Source organism: Mauremys reevesii, linkage group 5 (assembly GCF_016161935.1).
Source record: "Mauremys reevesii isolate NIE-2019 linkage group 5, ASM1616193v1, whole genome shotgun sequence".
In the NCBI taxonomy this organism is placed as follows: Eukaryota; Metazoa; Chordata; order Testudines; family Geoemydidae; genus Mauremys; species Mauremys reevesii.
This window is the reverse complement of record NC_052627.1, coordinates 11,783,009-11,799,883: the sequence shown is the minus strand read 5'-3', so window position 1 is coordinate 11,799,883 and position 16,875 is coordinate 11,783,009. Positions and strand designations below refer to the sequence as shown.

General features: G+C 54.4%; 1 protein-coding gene across 2 annotated transcripts in view; it reads right to left on the bottom strand.

The window, feature by feature from the left end:
- The window catches only part of LOC120406410 (growth-regulated alpha protein-like), a 145,371-nt gene extending 132,401 nt beyond the window's left edge, over window positions 1-12,970 (bottom strand). Inside the window, exons 1-4 of one of the 2 annotated variants that reach the window (XM_039541258.1) lie at window positions 12,828-12,968; window positions 12,309-12,435; window positions 12,129-12,212; window positions 10,941-11,825 (exon numbers count right to left, since the gene is read on the bottom strand). In XM_039541258.1, coding sequence (XP_039397192.1) covers window positions 11,807-11,825; window positions 12,129-12,212; window positions 12,309-12,435; window positions 12,828-12,903 — 306 coding nt within the window. In that variant the 5' untranslated portion in view covers window positions 12,904-12,968 and the 3' untranslated portion in view covers window positions 10,941-11,806. Of the gene's footprint in view, window positions 1-10,940; window positions 11,826-12,128; window positions 12,213-12,308; window positions 12,436-12,827 lie in introns of those variants that run through there. The other variant, XM_039541259.1, reaches the window with a different exon arrangement.
- Window positions 12,971-16,875: the final 3,905 nt, after the last annotated feature.

Genomic DNA, 16,875 nt, shown 5'->3' with positions numbered 1-16,875 from the left:
TGCAGAGCCCCTCCGACCCAACCGGTGGCCAGGGTCCGGTCAGTGTGAGTGCCACTGAAAATCAGCTCCTGTGCCGCCTTTGGCATGGTGCCGTAGGTTGCCAACCCCTGAGTTAGTGCATGTAAATCAATAGTCATGAGACTTTCACATCACCGGGCTGCACTGAGTGATTTGTCCCTGGACTTTACAGTAGGGTAGCTGAGGGGGGGGGGGGCAGCGGAGCACAAGTGTTACCCAAAAATGGGCTCGTTTCTCCCCAGAGCTAACCAATTACTCCAAAGAGAGACACAGAGAGCAAAATTGAGTTTCTTATACATGGGGCTGCGGGGGGGGGGGGGTGGCAAGAGGGGCAATTTGCCCCAGACCCCGGGCCCAGCAGGGGCCCCCACGAGAGTTTTTCAGGGCCCCTGGAGCAGGGTCCCTCACTTGCTCCGGGGGGCCGGAAAACTCTTCCAGGCCGGGCACAGGAGCGTCTTTGCTCCTGGTGTTCGCCTGCGGGGGGTCCTTCCGCTCCGGGATAGAAGGACCCCCAGCCGGCGAATTACCGCGGAAGCGGGACCCACCGCCGAACTGCAGCCCGGTTTTCGGCGGCGGGGGGGGGGGCCTTCCGTTCCGGGACCCGCCGCCAAAGTGCCCTGAAGACCCGTGGCGGGCCCCCCGCCGCCGAAGACCGGGCTGCACTTCGGCGGGGGTCCGCCTTCCGCGGTAATTCGGAGGCAGGGGGGCCCGCACTTCGGAGGCGGGTCCCAGAACGGAAGGGGCCCCCTGCCGCCGAAGACCCCAGGCCCCCGGAATTCTCTGGGCGGCCCTGCTTATACAGGCTCTTTATTGAGCGATCAGCTGAGCGGGTGCCCCCCTCGACTAATGCCAGAGGAAGGACACCCCGAAACAAGATTTTTACCACACATATATAGTATTATTGACGTCATATCAGACCATACTGATAGCAACATGTTTTCCTAAGATCAGGGACAGTGGGTACATAGGTTTATTTACCTGCTGATACATCATTCCACCTATCTCTCATTGACCAGAGACAAGTTAAGTTAAGACAAGTCACAAACTCTTAATGATTGCATAAGAGAATCAAAATCAAATTATGTTACCTATCACAAGCGGCCCCGTTTACATTTCTTGGTTGCTGTCCGCCAGATGCAACAAACCAGAAGTAGATTTTTGGCGCCAACAGTCAACAGTGAAATACGAGCTCATGCTCAGACTCAAGGGGGTTCATTTAGCAGCGAACTGCCAAGTTGCTGCCTTAGCTCCCCCGTGAGGGGGGAAGTTTGTCCGTGTTTCGAAGCCTGCAGATTGCTGCGCACTAGCGATAACCCCCGAGCAGGCCGGGTCCCTGCCGCTTAACATCAGCCCAGGCTGCTGGGCGGGTCGCTGGTGCTCAGGCTGGGCGGGGCTGTCCGAGGAGTGAACCAGTCTCCTAACGGGAGCGACAGCAGCGGGGGCAGAGCTGGGCCGCTGCACCCCAGGGAGAGCCCGCGTGGCTGGGAACTAGCCCGAGCTGCGAGGGAGACTGGGGCACCGGCGGGACCCATCCCGCTCCCTGCTCCCGCCGTTCCCCCACCCCGGCTTCGCTGTAAGAACTGGGGCCACGGCGCCTTCACCTGCAGCCTGAAATAGCTCGGCCAGATCCCACGGGCAGCCTGTGGTCCGAGCCCGCCTGCCTCGCCCAGGGGCACCCGGGCTGCACCCCCGCGCTGCCACACCCGGTTCTAGGGGTAATTAAACCTGAACAGCGAACCGCGGGGCTTTCGGGCTTAGGAAACTGGGTTATCGAAACTCCACAGAACCCGCTCCCTGCCGGGCGGGGATCCCGGGCTCGGTGCGGGGATCGCTACTGCGGGAGTGAAGGTGGCTGGATTGGGGGCTCCGGGCGGGGATCCCGGGCCCGGGCCAATCCCCGAGCCCAGCCCTTGGCGCGGGGCCGGGGCAGGCGGCTCCCAGCTGAAGCGGGTTTCTCCGGCCGCTCCGCCCAGGGAATTTCCCGGCGGGGTCCCGCGGGGATAAAAGCGGCCGCGGGGCGCTGCGGTGGCAAACAGCTGAGCCGAGCCAGACCCTAGCACCAGCCTCCCCCGCCAGCCCGGACCATGAGCCGCCCCCGGAGCTTCACCCCCGGCAGCGCCCTGCTGCTGCTGCTGCTAGCGGCCTGCACCGCGCTGTGCCGGGGTAAGGGGCTCGTTGCGCCGGGGGGGCCCAGGACCCAGGCTGGGGAGTCTCGCTTCCCACTGGGGAGTGTGTAAGCGGGGAATGGGTCCGCTATTGTAGGGCGCTTCCCTGGCTTCTGCACTACCCCGTCTGGTGAAATGGGCGAGTGGAAGGATCTGAGTCCTGCTCCCATTCCCTTTACCCAGAGGCCTCCCTGCCCTGGAGATCTCCCCTTCCACCCTCCTGTCTGGCAGAGCCCTCCTAACCCGGACAAGGCTGGGCCCAGGATTCCTGGGCGGCTGGACCCCCAACCCTGCTGTGGTCACCCAGGATAGGGGCTAGGGTGTCCCCACTCCGGGGTGTTCTCTCTGCACTGGGCACCTCCCTGACCAGGGGCGGGTCCAGACCCCAGCACGCCAAGCGCGTGCTTGGGGCAGCATGCCGCGGGGGGTGCTCTGCCGGTTGCCAGGAGGGCTGCAGGCAGCTCCGGTGGACCTCCCACAGAGGTGCCTGCGGAGGGTCCGCTGGTCCCACGGCTCCGGTGGAGCATCCGCAGGGTTGCCTGCGGGAGGTCTACCGGAGCCGCGGGACCGGCGACCGGCAGAGCGCTCCTCGCGGCGTGCCGCCCTGCTTGGGGCGGCAAAATGGCTAGAGCCGCCCCTGCCCAGGGAGAGCCCGCGTGGCTGGGAACTAGCCCGAGCTGCGAGGGAGACTGGGGCACGGGCGGGCGCCCCATCCCGCTCCCTGCTCCCGCCGTTCCCCCACCCCGGCTTCGCTGTAACAACTGGGGCCACGGCGCCTTCACCTAGAGCCTGAAATAGCTCGGCCAGATCCCACGGGCAGCCTGTGGTCCGAGCCCGCCTGCCTCGCCCAGGGGCACCCGGGCTGCACCCCCGCCCCGGCACCCCGCGCTGCCACACCCGGTTCTAGGGGTAATTAAACCTGAACAGCGAACCGCGGGGCTTTCGGGCTTAGGAAACTGGGTTATCGAAACTCCAGGAACCCGCTCCCTGCCGGCAGGGCCGGCTCTAGCTTTTCTGCCGCCCCAGGCAGAAAAGAAGAGCGCCGCCCCCCCCAGCGGCGCCGACCGCAGCCCGAGCCCCCGCCCCCCGAGCAGCGCAGCGCCGCCCTAGCCCCCCAGGGAGGCGGCCCGCAGCTGGCTACCGGTTGGTCTGGAGGGTGGGGGGTGGCCGCTGCCCGCAGGAGAGCAGCGCGAACAAGCTGAGGAGCGGCCCCTCCTCTGCAGCTGGGGCAGGGCCGCGCTACCAGCTCCGCCTGGTGGGGGGGCCCTTGCTGCGGAAGAGCGGCGGGAGCTGGTAGCGCGGCCCTGCCCCAGCTGCAGAGGAGGGGCCGCTTCTCGGAGTGCACCGGCGGGGACAAGCGGAGGAGAAGCGGCCCCTCCTCTGCAGCCCGGGCAGGGCTGCGCTACCGGCTCCCGCCTTTCCCGGTAAGCAACCCCCTCCCCTCCCCACCCCAGGCGGAGCTGGTAGCGCGGCCCTTCCCCGGCTGCAGAGGAGGGGCCGCTTCTTGGTGTGCACCCGCGGGGACAAGCCGAGGAGCGGCCTGTCCTCTGCAGCCGGGGAAGAGCTCCCGCCGCTCTTCCGGTAAGCGGGCACATACACGCCCGTCATTTCGCCGCCCCCTAAATTTCGCCGCCCTAGGCACCTGCTTGTTTAGCTGGTGCCTAGAGCCGCCCCTGTCCCTGGGGTGCAGCGGCCCAGCTCTGCCCCCGCTGCTGTCGCTCCCCTTAGGAGACTGGTTCACTCCTCGGACAGCCCCGCCCAGCCTGAGCACCAGCGACCCGCCCAGCAGCCTGGGCTGATGTTAAGCAGCAGGGACCCGGCCTGCTCGGGGGTTATCGCTAGTGCGCAGCAATCTGCAGGCTCGGAAACACGGACAAACTTCCCCCATCACGGGGGAGCTAAGGGAGCAACTTGGCAGTTCGCTGCTAAATGAACCCCCTTGAGTCTGAGCATGAGCTCGTATTTCACTGTTGGCGCCAAAAATCTACTTCTGGTTTGTTGCATCTGGCGGACAGCAACCAAGAAATGTAAACGGGGCCACTTGTGCTCAGTGAGGGAGCAGCCGCTGCCCCGCCCCCCAGCTACCCTACTGTAAAGTCCAGGGACAAATCACTCAGTGCAGCCCGGTGATGTGAAAGTTTCATGACTATTGATTTACATGCACTAACTCAGGGGTTGGCTAACCTACGGCACCCTGCCAAAGGCGGCACAGGAGCTGATTTTCAGTGGCACTCACACTACCTGGGTCCTGGCCAGCGGTCCTGGGGGGTGGCTGTGCATTTTAATTTAATTTTAAATGAAGCTTCTTAAACATTTAAAAATCCTTATTTACTTTACATACAACAATAGTTTAGTTCTATATTAGCGACTGATAGAAAGAGACCTTCCAAAAACATTAAAATGTGTTACTGGCACGCGGAACCTTAAATCAGAGTGAATAATGAAGACTTGGCACAGCGCTGCTGAAAGGTGGCAGACCTGTGCACTAACTTAACAGTGAGCAAGACCTTCTGTCTCTCCAGGCTGCCAGTGAGAGCTTGGGAACAACTCCTGCTCTGGCAGCCAGATGGGCCGAAGAGAGAAGCCATAAAATTACCAGACGTTCAAAACAGGAAAACCAGTGTGATCTGTGGTGTTACGAAATATCGCTCCCTCTAGCTGAGAGCCAATAACAGCCTGACAGGGATAAGGAAAGATTGCTTTATTCTGTAGAAAAAAAGGAGAGTTTTGTACTCAGGTACAAAGAACTCTGCTTCATACACATTTCACAAACTTTTTATACACTTTCAAAGACCATGCCCCCTTAACACTTCATTGGTGGTTGCCAGAGCCGGTGAAACCGTTACCTGGTCAGTGAAAACCAACTTGGAGCTAGTTCCTTCTGCTTTAAGGCAGAGGAGAAAAGGAAGGGATTGCGAGGCTGTTTTTTTTCTGTTCAAAGCACAGACGCCTCTGAACTAACTCAGTCCACAAAAGAAATGGAGCCCGATTCTGCAGTCCGTGGGCAAAACTTCCCTCTGCAGTTAGCGGGCGCTTCCCCTAAGAGCTGCACGATCTAGCCCCATATCACCCAAGCTTCAGAAATCAAAATTCGCCCCCCGGGCATTCTCTGCCGGAGACTCCGAAGCTGAGGAAGGGCGCTGCATGTGGGCGAGGAGCGGCTTTAAAGTTTGCTCTGTCCCGGAGAAGGCGATGCTCGCATAGTGACAGTCCCGTTCCTCCTACCCGAGCGGCCAGAGGGGGAAAGCCACGGATGGGCGAGGTCTGTCACCGGCACAGAGCCACAAGGATGTTTTGCATTTCACAAACATGGTCACGTGTTCGGCGTTTTCCACTAGCCCCCGTGTTCCCTGGTTTGCCATTGTTTGGCAGGAGGAGAAAAAGTGACAGAATTAAAGGAATATTTTCGGCCACCTGATTTTCAGTTTATTTCTCTTTGTGCAGCAAGCAGGCTGTGAAAATACATTTTCTCCCTTTAACAATGACAAACCAACATCAGCTTTGTTCTAAGCCCCCGTCCTGCTGCAGCTGTAATTAAGGGTGAAATTCCCTTTCACCGCCAAGTGCCAGGGTTTCAGCAGTGACTTCACTTGGTGTTTTAGGTGGACAAGGAACACGGAAACAGCTGCTGCTTCCATGTACCCCCAGCCTGTAGCACGCATGGCCTGGAGATCCCGCTCTTACTGAAAGGCCCTGGAGGACACCGCTGGGGTCACAGCCCGGCACGGGTGTCCAAGCTGCTTGTTGAAATCACAGCTGGTTTCACGACATGGCCCCACTGTGTTATTGTTTGGCAGCTGTGAACTGGAACTCAGCAGCCCCGCGGTGTGAGCGATAACGTGCACTGGGCGCGCACTGGCTGTGCCCTTCCACTGGTGCTCCTGCGCGCCGCGAGAAACGCCCTGCGGGTGATCTAGTCCCTGCGAGCAGCCCGCTCCCGTGAGCCCCAGGAGAGCCCGGCTGAAGGACTTTGCTCCGTCACTTGCGTGAGGGGAAGAGCTCGAACCATGCGAGTGTGTCTGTGCACCCTGCAGCGGGCGGGTGATTGCCAGCTCCACCGGGTAACCCTGTCAGTGCTGCGCCAGCCAGTGTGCCGGCAGCAGACGGGTGGCCCGGGGGGCAGGCTGCTAATGTCATTGTAAAGGCACCACACCCGTCAGCACCACTGGGTTGGGTAGGACGGGGCGGTGGGGGGGTGCCCTACCCCTGTCGGGGACACCGGCGCTTGCAGCTCCAGCAAGCCTGGGCTCAAGGAAGGGTCCCCCTGCCCCGCCCGGCCGGGCTGGTGGAGGAGGAAAAGGAAGCCGGGGTGGACTGACTGGGAGCCCTGGAGGCTGATCGCACGCTCAGGCTGCGGGGGACCTTTGCTTTGCTGACTCCGCCTGGGGACTCTGAACCAGGGCTCTGAGCGCCGTGTGAACGTAGGTAGGAAGGTGCCTTCCTTGCAGCTGCCTACGGGAACAGAAAGCTATGCACTTAAAAAACCGCTGGATGTCTATGAAGATGGTGTCTTCTGTATGAAGGGGAAAAAAGCCCTCCATGATGGACACTAATGAAATTTGCCAAGGAACATGCTGGCTTTCTCTCAATTTTTTTTTTTGCTTCTCTGTTAAGTTGCTATGTTTCACTTTAGTACTGTACAGCTAACATCCTAAAAATAGAAATTTCTGGTATAATTGCTTTAAGTGGCTGTGGTCAAGTGGCTGTCTCTTGCAAAGACGTCACTGAGTAAACATTTTATGCACTATGGCCAGCACCCACCTTATTTGTCCAGAGATGTTTTGGTAGGATCTGTGGATTAACTTAAATAAAAATATACCATTCAGATTTTTTTTAAAAAGCTGCCTACAGGATCTTAGAATATCAGGATTGGAAGAGATCTCAGGAAGTATGTAGTCCAACCTGCTGCTCAGAGTAGGACCAATCCCCAGACAGATTTTTATCCCAGTTCCCTAAATGGTCCCCTCAAGGATTAAACTCACAACCTTGGGTTTAAGCAGGCCAATGCTCAAACCACTGAGCTATCCCTGGGAATCTTTATTCTGGGAGTTAGCCCTAGCTTCCCCTTTTACAACAGGTAACACCCAACTACCTGCAATCAGACTAACCTGTTCAAAATCACTGGAGAACACACAGGCTAGCGGCCTGGGGACATGGGTTGCAGGGTTGTTGTAGCTGGACTGGTCCCAGGATAGGAAAGAGAGATGTTTGGTGACAGCAACGGCTTTTTGTTGGACCAAATTCTGTCGGAGGAAGGACAAGCTTTTGAGCGTCTCCGAGCTCTTCTTTACGTGGGTCTGGCGAAGAAAGTAGCATATCCAGGCTACACAGAGCTCTGCTGGTCGGGGAAAGGTAACTAGAGGGATATAAGGTGGAAGGATTGTTTAGCAGAAGTAGTTTGCACATATTGTAAAGAACCACGGGGCATAAAAAAGGCAAATTATTGTACTAAAACAATGTCTTTATCAAGACTGTGATTTTTAGTGTCTAGTGAACTGATGTCTAGTGTCTAGTAGCCGCCCAGGCTCATCTTTTGAAAGTGTTGTGCAGGTTTCCTTTGAGGCTGAGGACTGAGAGGTCAGCTGTGGAGTGATCGCTTTGTGGAAAGTGTTTGCCCACCAGTGATGTGGTGTTTTTGTCTCCTTTTTTCTGTGTGTATTCAACAGCATCACAATGTGGCTTTGCCCACATATTTATTGTGGAATAAATAGCACATAGAATTGTTACCCAAGACCTGAGCTTTCTGACAAATATGGGGCTATGTCAAAGCAGTGAAATAGAGGGGTTTAAAGCCCTTAATTTACTGTTCTCTTCTGCACCGAATTACCTATTTTCCTTTACAGTGGTGCAGTAAGAAGCAAAGCTCACCTAAAATAAGACATACATGAGTTGTGGGAAATTTAAATGAAAAACTTAATTCAATGGCATGGTTCAGTCTCCAGATTACTAGACTAAGACTGTAATTCTGCACAGACTTAATCTTCTGCACTGTGACTAATCCCAGTGGACTCAATGGAACTACTCAGTGTGTCAAGTTAAACCTGGACAAGTCTTTGTATGGCCATGACATCTTCATAGTAACAGGAGGATTAGTATTAATACTCCCTAGCTCTTGTTTTGGGCTTTTCATCAACTTTGTCAAAGGAGGCACAGATTTGCTTATGCTCACCCATCAGGCCAGAGCCAGGGTTAGAACCCAGAGCTTGTTCAAGTTCAAAGTACAACAAGCATTTTACCCATCAGGACTAGAAATAGAACCCCTATGTCATTAGGAATGGGGGGTCCCTCTTCTCTCAGGGGGCAGCATTTCCTTCTAACCTTTGAAAGCTCCTAAATTTTCAGAAAGCCTTTGACAAGGTCCCTCACCAACAGCTCTTAAGCAAAGTAAGCTGTCATGGGATAAGAGGGAAGATTCCCTCATGGACTGATAACTTGTTAAAAGATAGGAAACAAAGGGTAGGAATAAATTATCCGTTTTCAGACTGGAGAGAGGTAAATAGTGGTGTCCCCCAGGGGTCTGTACTGAGACCAGTCCTATTGAACATATCCAAACATGATCTGGAAAAAGGAGTAAACTGTGAGGTGACAAAATTTGCAGATGATACAAAACTACTCAAGGCAGTGAAGTCCCAGGCAGACTGCGAAGAACTACAAAAGGATCTCTCAAACCTAATGATTGGGCAACAAAATGGCTGATGAATTTCAATGTTGATAAATGCAAAGTAATACATATTGGAAAACATAAAATGATGGGGCCTAAATTAGCTGTTACCACTCAAGAGAGAGATCTTGGAGTCCTAGTGGATAGTTCTCTGAAAATATCTACTCATTGTGCAGCTGCAGTCAAAAAAGCGAACAAAATGTTGGGAATCATTAAGAAAGGGATAGATAATAAGACAGAAAATATCATGTTGCCTCTGTATAAATCCATGGTATGCCAAGATCTTGAATATTGCTTGCAGATGTATTCGCCCCATCTCAAAAAGCATATATTAGATTTGGAAAAGGTTCAGAAAAGGGCAACAAAAATGATTAGGGGTATGGAACAGCTTCCAATTGAGGAGAGATTAATAAGACGGGGCCTTTTCATTTTAGAAAAGTGATGACTAAGGGGGGCTATGATACAGGTCTATGAAATCATGACTGGTGTGGAGATAGTAAATAAGCAAGTGTTTACTCCTTCTCATAGCACAAGAACGAGGGGTCATCAAATGAAATTAATAGGCAGCAGGTTCAAAACAAACAAAAGGAAGTATTTTTTCACACAATGCACAGTCAACCTGTGGAACTCTTTGCCAGAGGATATTGTGAAGGCCAAGACTATAACAGGGTTCAAGAAAAAAATAGATAAGTTCATGGAGGATAGGTCCATCAATGGCTATTAGCCAGGATGGGCAGGGATGGTGTCCTTGGCCTCTGTTTGCCAGAAGCTGGGAATGGGCAACAGAGGATGGATCACTTGATGATTTACCTGTTCTGTTCATTCCCTCTGGGGCACCTGGCATTAGCCACTGTCAGAAGACAGGATACTGGGCTAGATGAAACTTTGGTCTGACTCAGTATGGCCGGTCTTATGTTACAGTAGTGGATCCTGAAAATATGTCACATACAGAAAAGCTAGTGGAGATCATTGAATGAAGCCTCCACCAGCAATTAGAATTTTTCCTCTCTGAGGAGTAATGACAGAGGAGTAATGACAAAGGAGCTCCAGGAGGGTAACTGGCCTGTAGGTTGTAGCCTAGATTACATGACTGTGGAGTCAGGGGCAGCTCTACAAATTTGGCTGCCCCAAGGAGTCATGCCCGGGAGGCGCCCCCGAGCCGCGGGAGCAGCGGACCTCCCGCGGGCATGACTGCGGAGGGTCCGCTGGTCGCGCGGCTCAGCTGAGGTCCTGAGCCTGAAAATCTCAGGTTGGCATGTTCAGACCAATCCAAACCTCGGACTTGTAGTCAGGTGCTGTGTGGGTCAGGTTGTAAGGCTCGATACCCCACCATTGCATAGGCTGTCTAATATAACGACGCAGCAAGCCTCCGAAATTCCATAAGGAAGCAGCAGTTGATCTTTCACCCACTGAATTATATGTCCATGGATGATGTCGTGAGTCTGTGCCTATGGGTCTAACACTTCCTTCTGGGAATATCCTCCATGAAATACAGTTAAGATGGAACCAGATAAAGGGACACTGTGCTTTTACAAATGTCTACAGTTAAAAGAAAAAAGGCAGGGGGTGGGAGTGCTTAACAGCTAGAGCATGCACATGCCCTGCAAATTACTTCTATATAAAGCAAGTGTCTTCTATGCTCTTTTTCCTTGGAGCTGTCTTGTTTCCTATAACAGCAAAGAATCATTATGTGCCTGATCTTGCACAGTGCTTTATGCACATGAGTAGTCTCATAGCAAGTTAAGCAAATGTGCCAGTCCTTGCAGCTTTCATAGCCACAAACCACTTTGAGGCTGAATTTCCCTTCACAATGAGGTCTGCAGATGAGGAGTTTAAATATTGCAACTCTGGACCCAAGAGTCTGTTAAATGCAGACAAACATTAAATAAAATAGGGAAAGGGATGAAGCTTGAAGGCAGGGGTGTATCCTATACCAATTCCCACCCACACCACATGTTTCCAGGGGTCCCACTGGGACAGATACATGGACATGAACACTTCACTGAGACGACGACTCAACCACTTTTAATCAGAAAATATTTATTTCATGTGTAACTCCCGCCAGTCTCACAATTACTGCATTTTAGTACAGTACAATTTGTAATACCACTTCTACACAGAATATGACAGTATGTCATACAATGCAGACATAAAATGTCCAAGGGTCTTCAGAACCTTACTGTTCTTAAACCTTCAGCATAAATGCCAAATATTTAAATTGCATAGAAATAATTTAACACTCATCAGAAGAGCCCTAAAGAGTTTGCAGAAACTTCAGCTAGTGACTGGAAGCCACATTCTCATAAAGATTGCTTTTCTGTGAAAGGAGAGCAGCTGTTAGTCTGTTTCACCCAACCAAGCAAATGACTGTGTGTCCGAGGGACATGTGCCTTGGCAGCACATTTCAGGACTGTAGCAAGTTACTGTGCTTCTTCTAATTGGATTTCACTTTGCAATCCTCCATATTTGTGGGCTCAGAGGCTAAATGCTTGGCAGCTCCAGAATCTGAAGCTCTGGTTATTCACAAGCCAGCAGGCATCCTGCACAGCCACAGTGTGAAAGGCACAGCTTCACCGTACTGTCCATCTCGAGCTGCTCAGAGGAGCTGAGGGGATGGGCTATTGGGAATGTGCACTAGATTAACAAGCAGCCATTTCTTGAGACACTGCTGCAGCATTATCCCTTCAGGTGATCAGGAAGATCTAAAGGGCTTGACACAATACCTAGCTGTCGCAGAGCTCTACAGAGATGTATTAATAAATACACAAATAAGCACAGGTTGCAATAACTCAGTGGAACAGGTTGAAGTTGAATGGAGCAGGCTGGTCTCTCAGACCCTCAAAAGAAGAGTTCAGCATGGCGAGCTGTCCAGCCTCAGGTTCCCATGCTCTCTCACACTGGTTTCCCAGTGTACAAACAGGTAGTTTCTGTTATAGTGGCTTGTTCATTTCCTCTGCTCCCCTCACAGCTTGGTAGATTTACTGCAACAGTCACAACAGAACACAGGTTAGAAGTGACATCCGGAAAGACCTCACCTGGACTCATTTCTGCTCGTGCCTTTCCCCTCCACAGGCCCCCCGCCTGCATTCCCTGTGCACTCGCCTCCGGCTGCCCCCCTGGGAGCTGTGTGTGTCACGGGGAACAGGGGCAGTGCTGATACAGCCCATCAATGGCGTTTAGTGCCAGGGACCCCGCCAGCCCCAGGTACCAGCCCGGGGTCATGGCGAAGGGTGCAGACACCGGCCGCTGGCACAACAGGGAGAGCGACACCCCCAGGCAGGTACCTGTTCAGGATCTTGGTGACGATCAGCTGGACCCAGGGCGCGGTGGGATCCAGACAGACTTTGTTGCCGTGCTTCGTGGTGGCTCTGCGGGGAGGCAAAGGGGAGAGCGGGGTGAGCGCGGGGCTGGCCGGGCGGGGAGGGGGGTGCAGGCTGGGGGGGCAGCAGGGCCCCGACACTTACATGACTTCTGGCACCCCGCAGTGGGGCCCCTCGGGGATCAGCTCCACGTGGGCGATGCGCTTGGGCTGGATCATCGCGGCCTCGGTCTGCAGGCACTGGCACCGCAGCTCGCCAGCCATGGGGGCACCTGCCCGGAAGGGGGAGAAAGACTCAGCTCCTGCCGGCGGCCAGATCCTCTGCAAGGGGGCGGCCCGGGACACACCCTGGGTCCGGTCCATGCCCCCGGGCCCGGGCACTCCCCGCATGCGGCCGGCTTTCGGACACCTGGGTCCCATCCATCCCCCCCGGGACTCCCCGCATCCGGCCGGCTCTCGGACACCTGCGTCCGATCCATCCCGCCCGGGACTCCCTGCATCCGGCCGGCTCTCGGACACCTGGGTCCCATCCATCCCCCCCGGGACTCCCCGCATCCGGCCGGCTCTCGGACACCTGGGTCCGATCGGTCCTTCCAAGCCCCAGTGGGAAGCGAGACTCCCCCAGCCCGGTCCCGGGGGCCCCCCGGCGCAGCGAGCCCCTCACCCCGGCACAGCGCGGCGCAGGCCGCTAACAGCAGCAGCAGGGCGCTGCCGGGGGCGAAGCTCTCGGGGCGGCTCATGGTCCGGGCTGGCGGCGGAGGCTGGTGCTGGGATCTGGGCTCGGCTCAGCTCTGAGCCACCGCAACCCCCCGCGGCCGCTTTTATCCCCGCGGGACCCGGCCGGGAAATCCCCGGGGCAGAGGGGGCGGAGCGGCCGGAGAAACCCGCTTCAGCTGGGAACCGCGCCAGGAAATCCCGCCCGGCGCCGCCAGGGCGCCCCGAGCGCAGCGGCCGCAGCTCCCGGCTCCCGCTGCCGCTCAGCCGGGCCGCGCCCCGCCGCAGCAGAGCGGAGCCCGCCGGGGCCCCACGGGCTGGCCGAGCGCAGCGCGCGGAGCCGGGGGAGGAAGCCGCTGGTGGGTCTCAGCTTCACGTGGTCTCGTAGCCCGGGGGGGCCACAGGGGCTGACACCCCCCAGTTCCCTGCCGTGGGGTGGGCCAGGGGCTGCTGGCAGCGAGAACCGGGGCCCGCTGGGGGCCGGGGCAATTGACAGGTTTGTCCCCATCCCGGCAGCGGGAGTCCTGCCCCCCGGGCTCCGCTGCCGCCTTACCCGGGCTCGGGGCCGCTCCCCGCCGCTCCCAGGCGTTCGCTGCCAGTGGCGAGCAGCGGGAAGCTGCGGGGACCGGGCGCCGCTTTAGCTCCACGCGGAGCGGCAGCAGCAAAGGCAGCGGGTCCCTGCAGCTCCCAGCTGCTCCTGCTGCCTCTTCCCAGGCCGCAGCTCCCGGCTTGCCGCTTCCAGCAGCTGCCCTGACGGGAGGGAGCCTGGTGGCACCATGTGACCGAGCAGGGCCAGCAAACCCTGGGGGCGCATGTGACCCCCGTGTGCCCCCATCACCTCTGGCTTGTGCCCAGCGGGGAGGGGGTTTGGGGGCTTCACCAGGGCAGGACGGGCCCCAAGACTGAAGCGCTGAGCTGAGCCCCGGCAGGTGCCACCGGGTCTGGAACTGCTGAAGCTTGTCACATGTGGCTCGAAGGGTCAGACCGTTCGGCCACCCCCGTCCTAGCCAGTGAATCGCCCTGGGGGTGGCGGGGGAAGGGAACTGGGCGCAGCCACCAACCTGGGGGGTCTGAAATATGCACAGTCCTGTGATTGCTCAGCTTGGGGGGGGGGGGTGACATAGCTGAGCCCAGAATCCTGCCGGAGTTTGTGTCCTTCGAACTCCTTCAATTCCAAAATCGGTATCAGCCCCGAGCGGAGTAGCAGTGATCTGGTGGGGGTGGGGAGAGCTCTGGGCTCACTTGGGAAAAGTATTTCCTCCTACTCAAGTCATTTTACTCCTGGATCAAAATGTAATGACAACCAAGTAGGCTGCCGGGCAGTGCCGGGGGCAGACCCTGTGCCCCTTGTGTAGTGAAGGCAGGGGCAGACCCGCACAGTGCAGGTAGGGTTTGGCCTGGACGCATCAGCTAAAGGTGATGACACCATGTATCAAATTCTGCCCTTGGTTACAGCTAAGCCGGTCTGGGTGAACAGGTGTAGCGGGGGGCAGATTTGTCCCTCGTGTTTAATGTACCAGAGCCACGGGGGGGGGCAAGTGGGGCTATTTGCCCCAGGCCCTGCAGGGGCCCCCATGAGAGTTTTTCGGGGCCTCTGGAGCGGGGTCCTTCACTCGCTCTGGGGGCCCGGGAAAACTCTCATGGGGCCAGGGTCCCCTGGAGCTTCTTCCAATCCAGGTCTTTGGCGGCGGGGGGTCCTTCCGCCCCGGGACCCACTGCGAAGTGCTGGGTCTTTGGTGGCAATTCGGCAGCAGGCGTCCTGCGCAGCCAAAGACCCCAGGCCCCCTGAATCCTCTGGGCGGCCCTGTAATGTACTGTCTCCATCCAACGCCCTGCCCAGGCTAGTTCCTGGGACCTTAGTGCCCATTGCTGCTCCATTCAGTGGCATAGCTTTTTATTAGGCTTCTAACGCTCCCTCTATGAAACCAGTTCACACTCGATGGCAGCATTTGCACAATCAGTCTGCACCATCAGCATGATTTGATAGGAAGCATTATGGGCCCTGTATTTTAAGATGACTGCAGGGATTTTTACATCTGCAGGCTCACGCTCTCCATAATTGCAAAATTTTTACAGAAAGGGGAAGCTAAGAATGTAAACAGTATAGTGACATTTGGCAGGTCATGTACTTATTGGCACAGCAAGCACAGTTAGCTGTTAAATTAATCCAGGGGTCGTCTTTCTCCTCGTCTGATGAGGAGCTCAGATTTCACTGTTCTCTATCGAAGCTAAAACTCCATGTCTGGTTTATTGCAAATGACTGAAAGCACATAGTCGGAGGGGGGAAATCATTCATCCCACATCATTGACATAACTTTATTATTTATTTAGATTACACTAATGCCTAAAATGTAGTTGAGCAGGGAGTGAGATGTCTATCTCAGCTGACAGCTATGGCAGCCCTAAACGGTTCTTGCTCTGCAACCTTATGGGCAAATTACAGAAACACCTGAAAATGACAACACATTCCAAACTGCGGGGAACAGTTTTACACACAAGTAGCTGTGCACTGAAAATCCCCAGGAATGCTGCATCTTCCAAAGCTAGAGCAATTCTGAGAATTGTGTGGGTCTTTCTGCCAACCCAGTTTATAATATCTGGCAACGTGTGTCAAGTTTGTTCCTCTGGTAAAATTTTCAATTTAATTTTCTTTATGCAGCAAATAGGCTGTGTGACCATCTTTTCTCCCATTTCAAAATAACAAATCAATAGCAGGTCTGTTCTGGGACTCAGTCCAGGTCCAATTGAAATTAACAGCAAATCTCACTTTGGGTTCAGTAGGAGCAGAATGGGCCAGTAGGCAAAATCCTGGCGTCCTTGAAATCAGTGGGGTCAGGGTTTCACCATTGACTTCAGTTGGTGCTTTAGGTGGACAAAGAAGGAGAAACAATTGATGCTTAAATGGAGCAGGTTTTATTTTTAGTTTATTACATGAAAGTTTTTGAATGACACATTTTGGGCCTGTTCTGGCAACAGTAATCACAGATGGTAGAGCAGGGTAGCCCACTTTCTTATATGTTTCTTACAGAGGGGGATTTTTGGCATATAGAATGATTTATGCCCTGTAGGGAACAGAACTGTAAATCCTGTAAGCAGCAGTTTATGCCCTATAGCAGGTCTAGTGACAAAGGTATGTCTGAAATTAATAATGGTTACTGCCTTAGCTAAGTATCAGAGGGATAGTTATGTTAGTCTGGATCTGTAAAAGCAGCAAAGAGTCTTGTGGCACCTTATAGACTAACAGACATTTTGGAGGATGAGCTTTCGTGGATGAATACTGACGTGCATCTGACGAAGTGGGTATTCACCCACGAAAGCTCATGCTCCAAAACATCTGTTAGTCTATAAGCTGCCACAAGACTCTTTGCTGCCTTAGCAATTTAGCTAATGCACTAGACATGCAAATCATACAAAGCTGAAATCACAGAAAGCATCAAGAAAAAGTATTTATTTTCCTGCTTTTGCATTTAGCAAGTGATATATTTTGTGAAAAAAGAATAGCTGAGAACTCTAGTATATGACAAAATGGTCTTTAAGTTTAAACAAAAACATAACCAAGCCACCTGTAGTTGAATCTATTTTTGCTAGGAATTATGAAACAGTCTGTCACTTTTAAGAAAATACCCATGCTACTTCCAAATCTTGGACAATTGGATATTCCCTAGTGAGGTCAGTGTGCAGTATGGGACTTTGTCTTTTAATGGAATAACTGTATTTCCAGCAACAGCTTTGTAAAGTCTCATGCAGCTGAATGGAAAGTTAGCAAGACCTCTTTTGACATGTGTTACAGTCCTTGCTGGACAGTTCCCATCCCATGTGGGACAAAATATGTGAGTGCATTTTTAAAGGAAAAATCATTCCTACTATGTCAACCGACACTTACTTACTTGAAGGGTCACCCTGAAAAAAAATGAGTCACTAACTTGCCTTTTGGTGAATTCCAATATGATACAGCATTAGTTCATCAGAGCTTCTGTTTAAGATACATCTATTTTTTA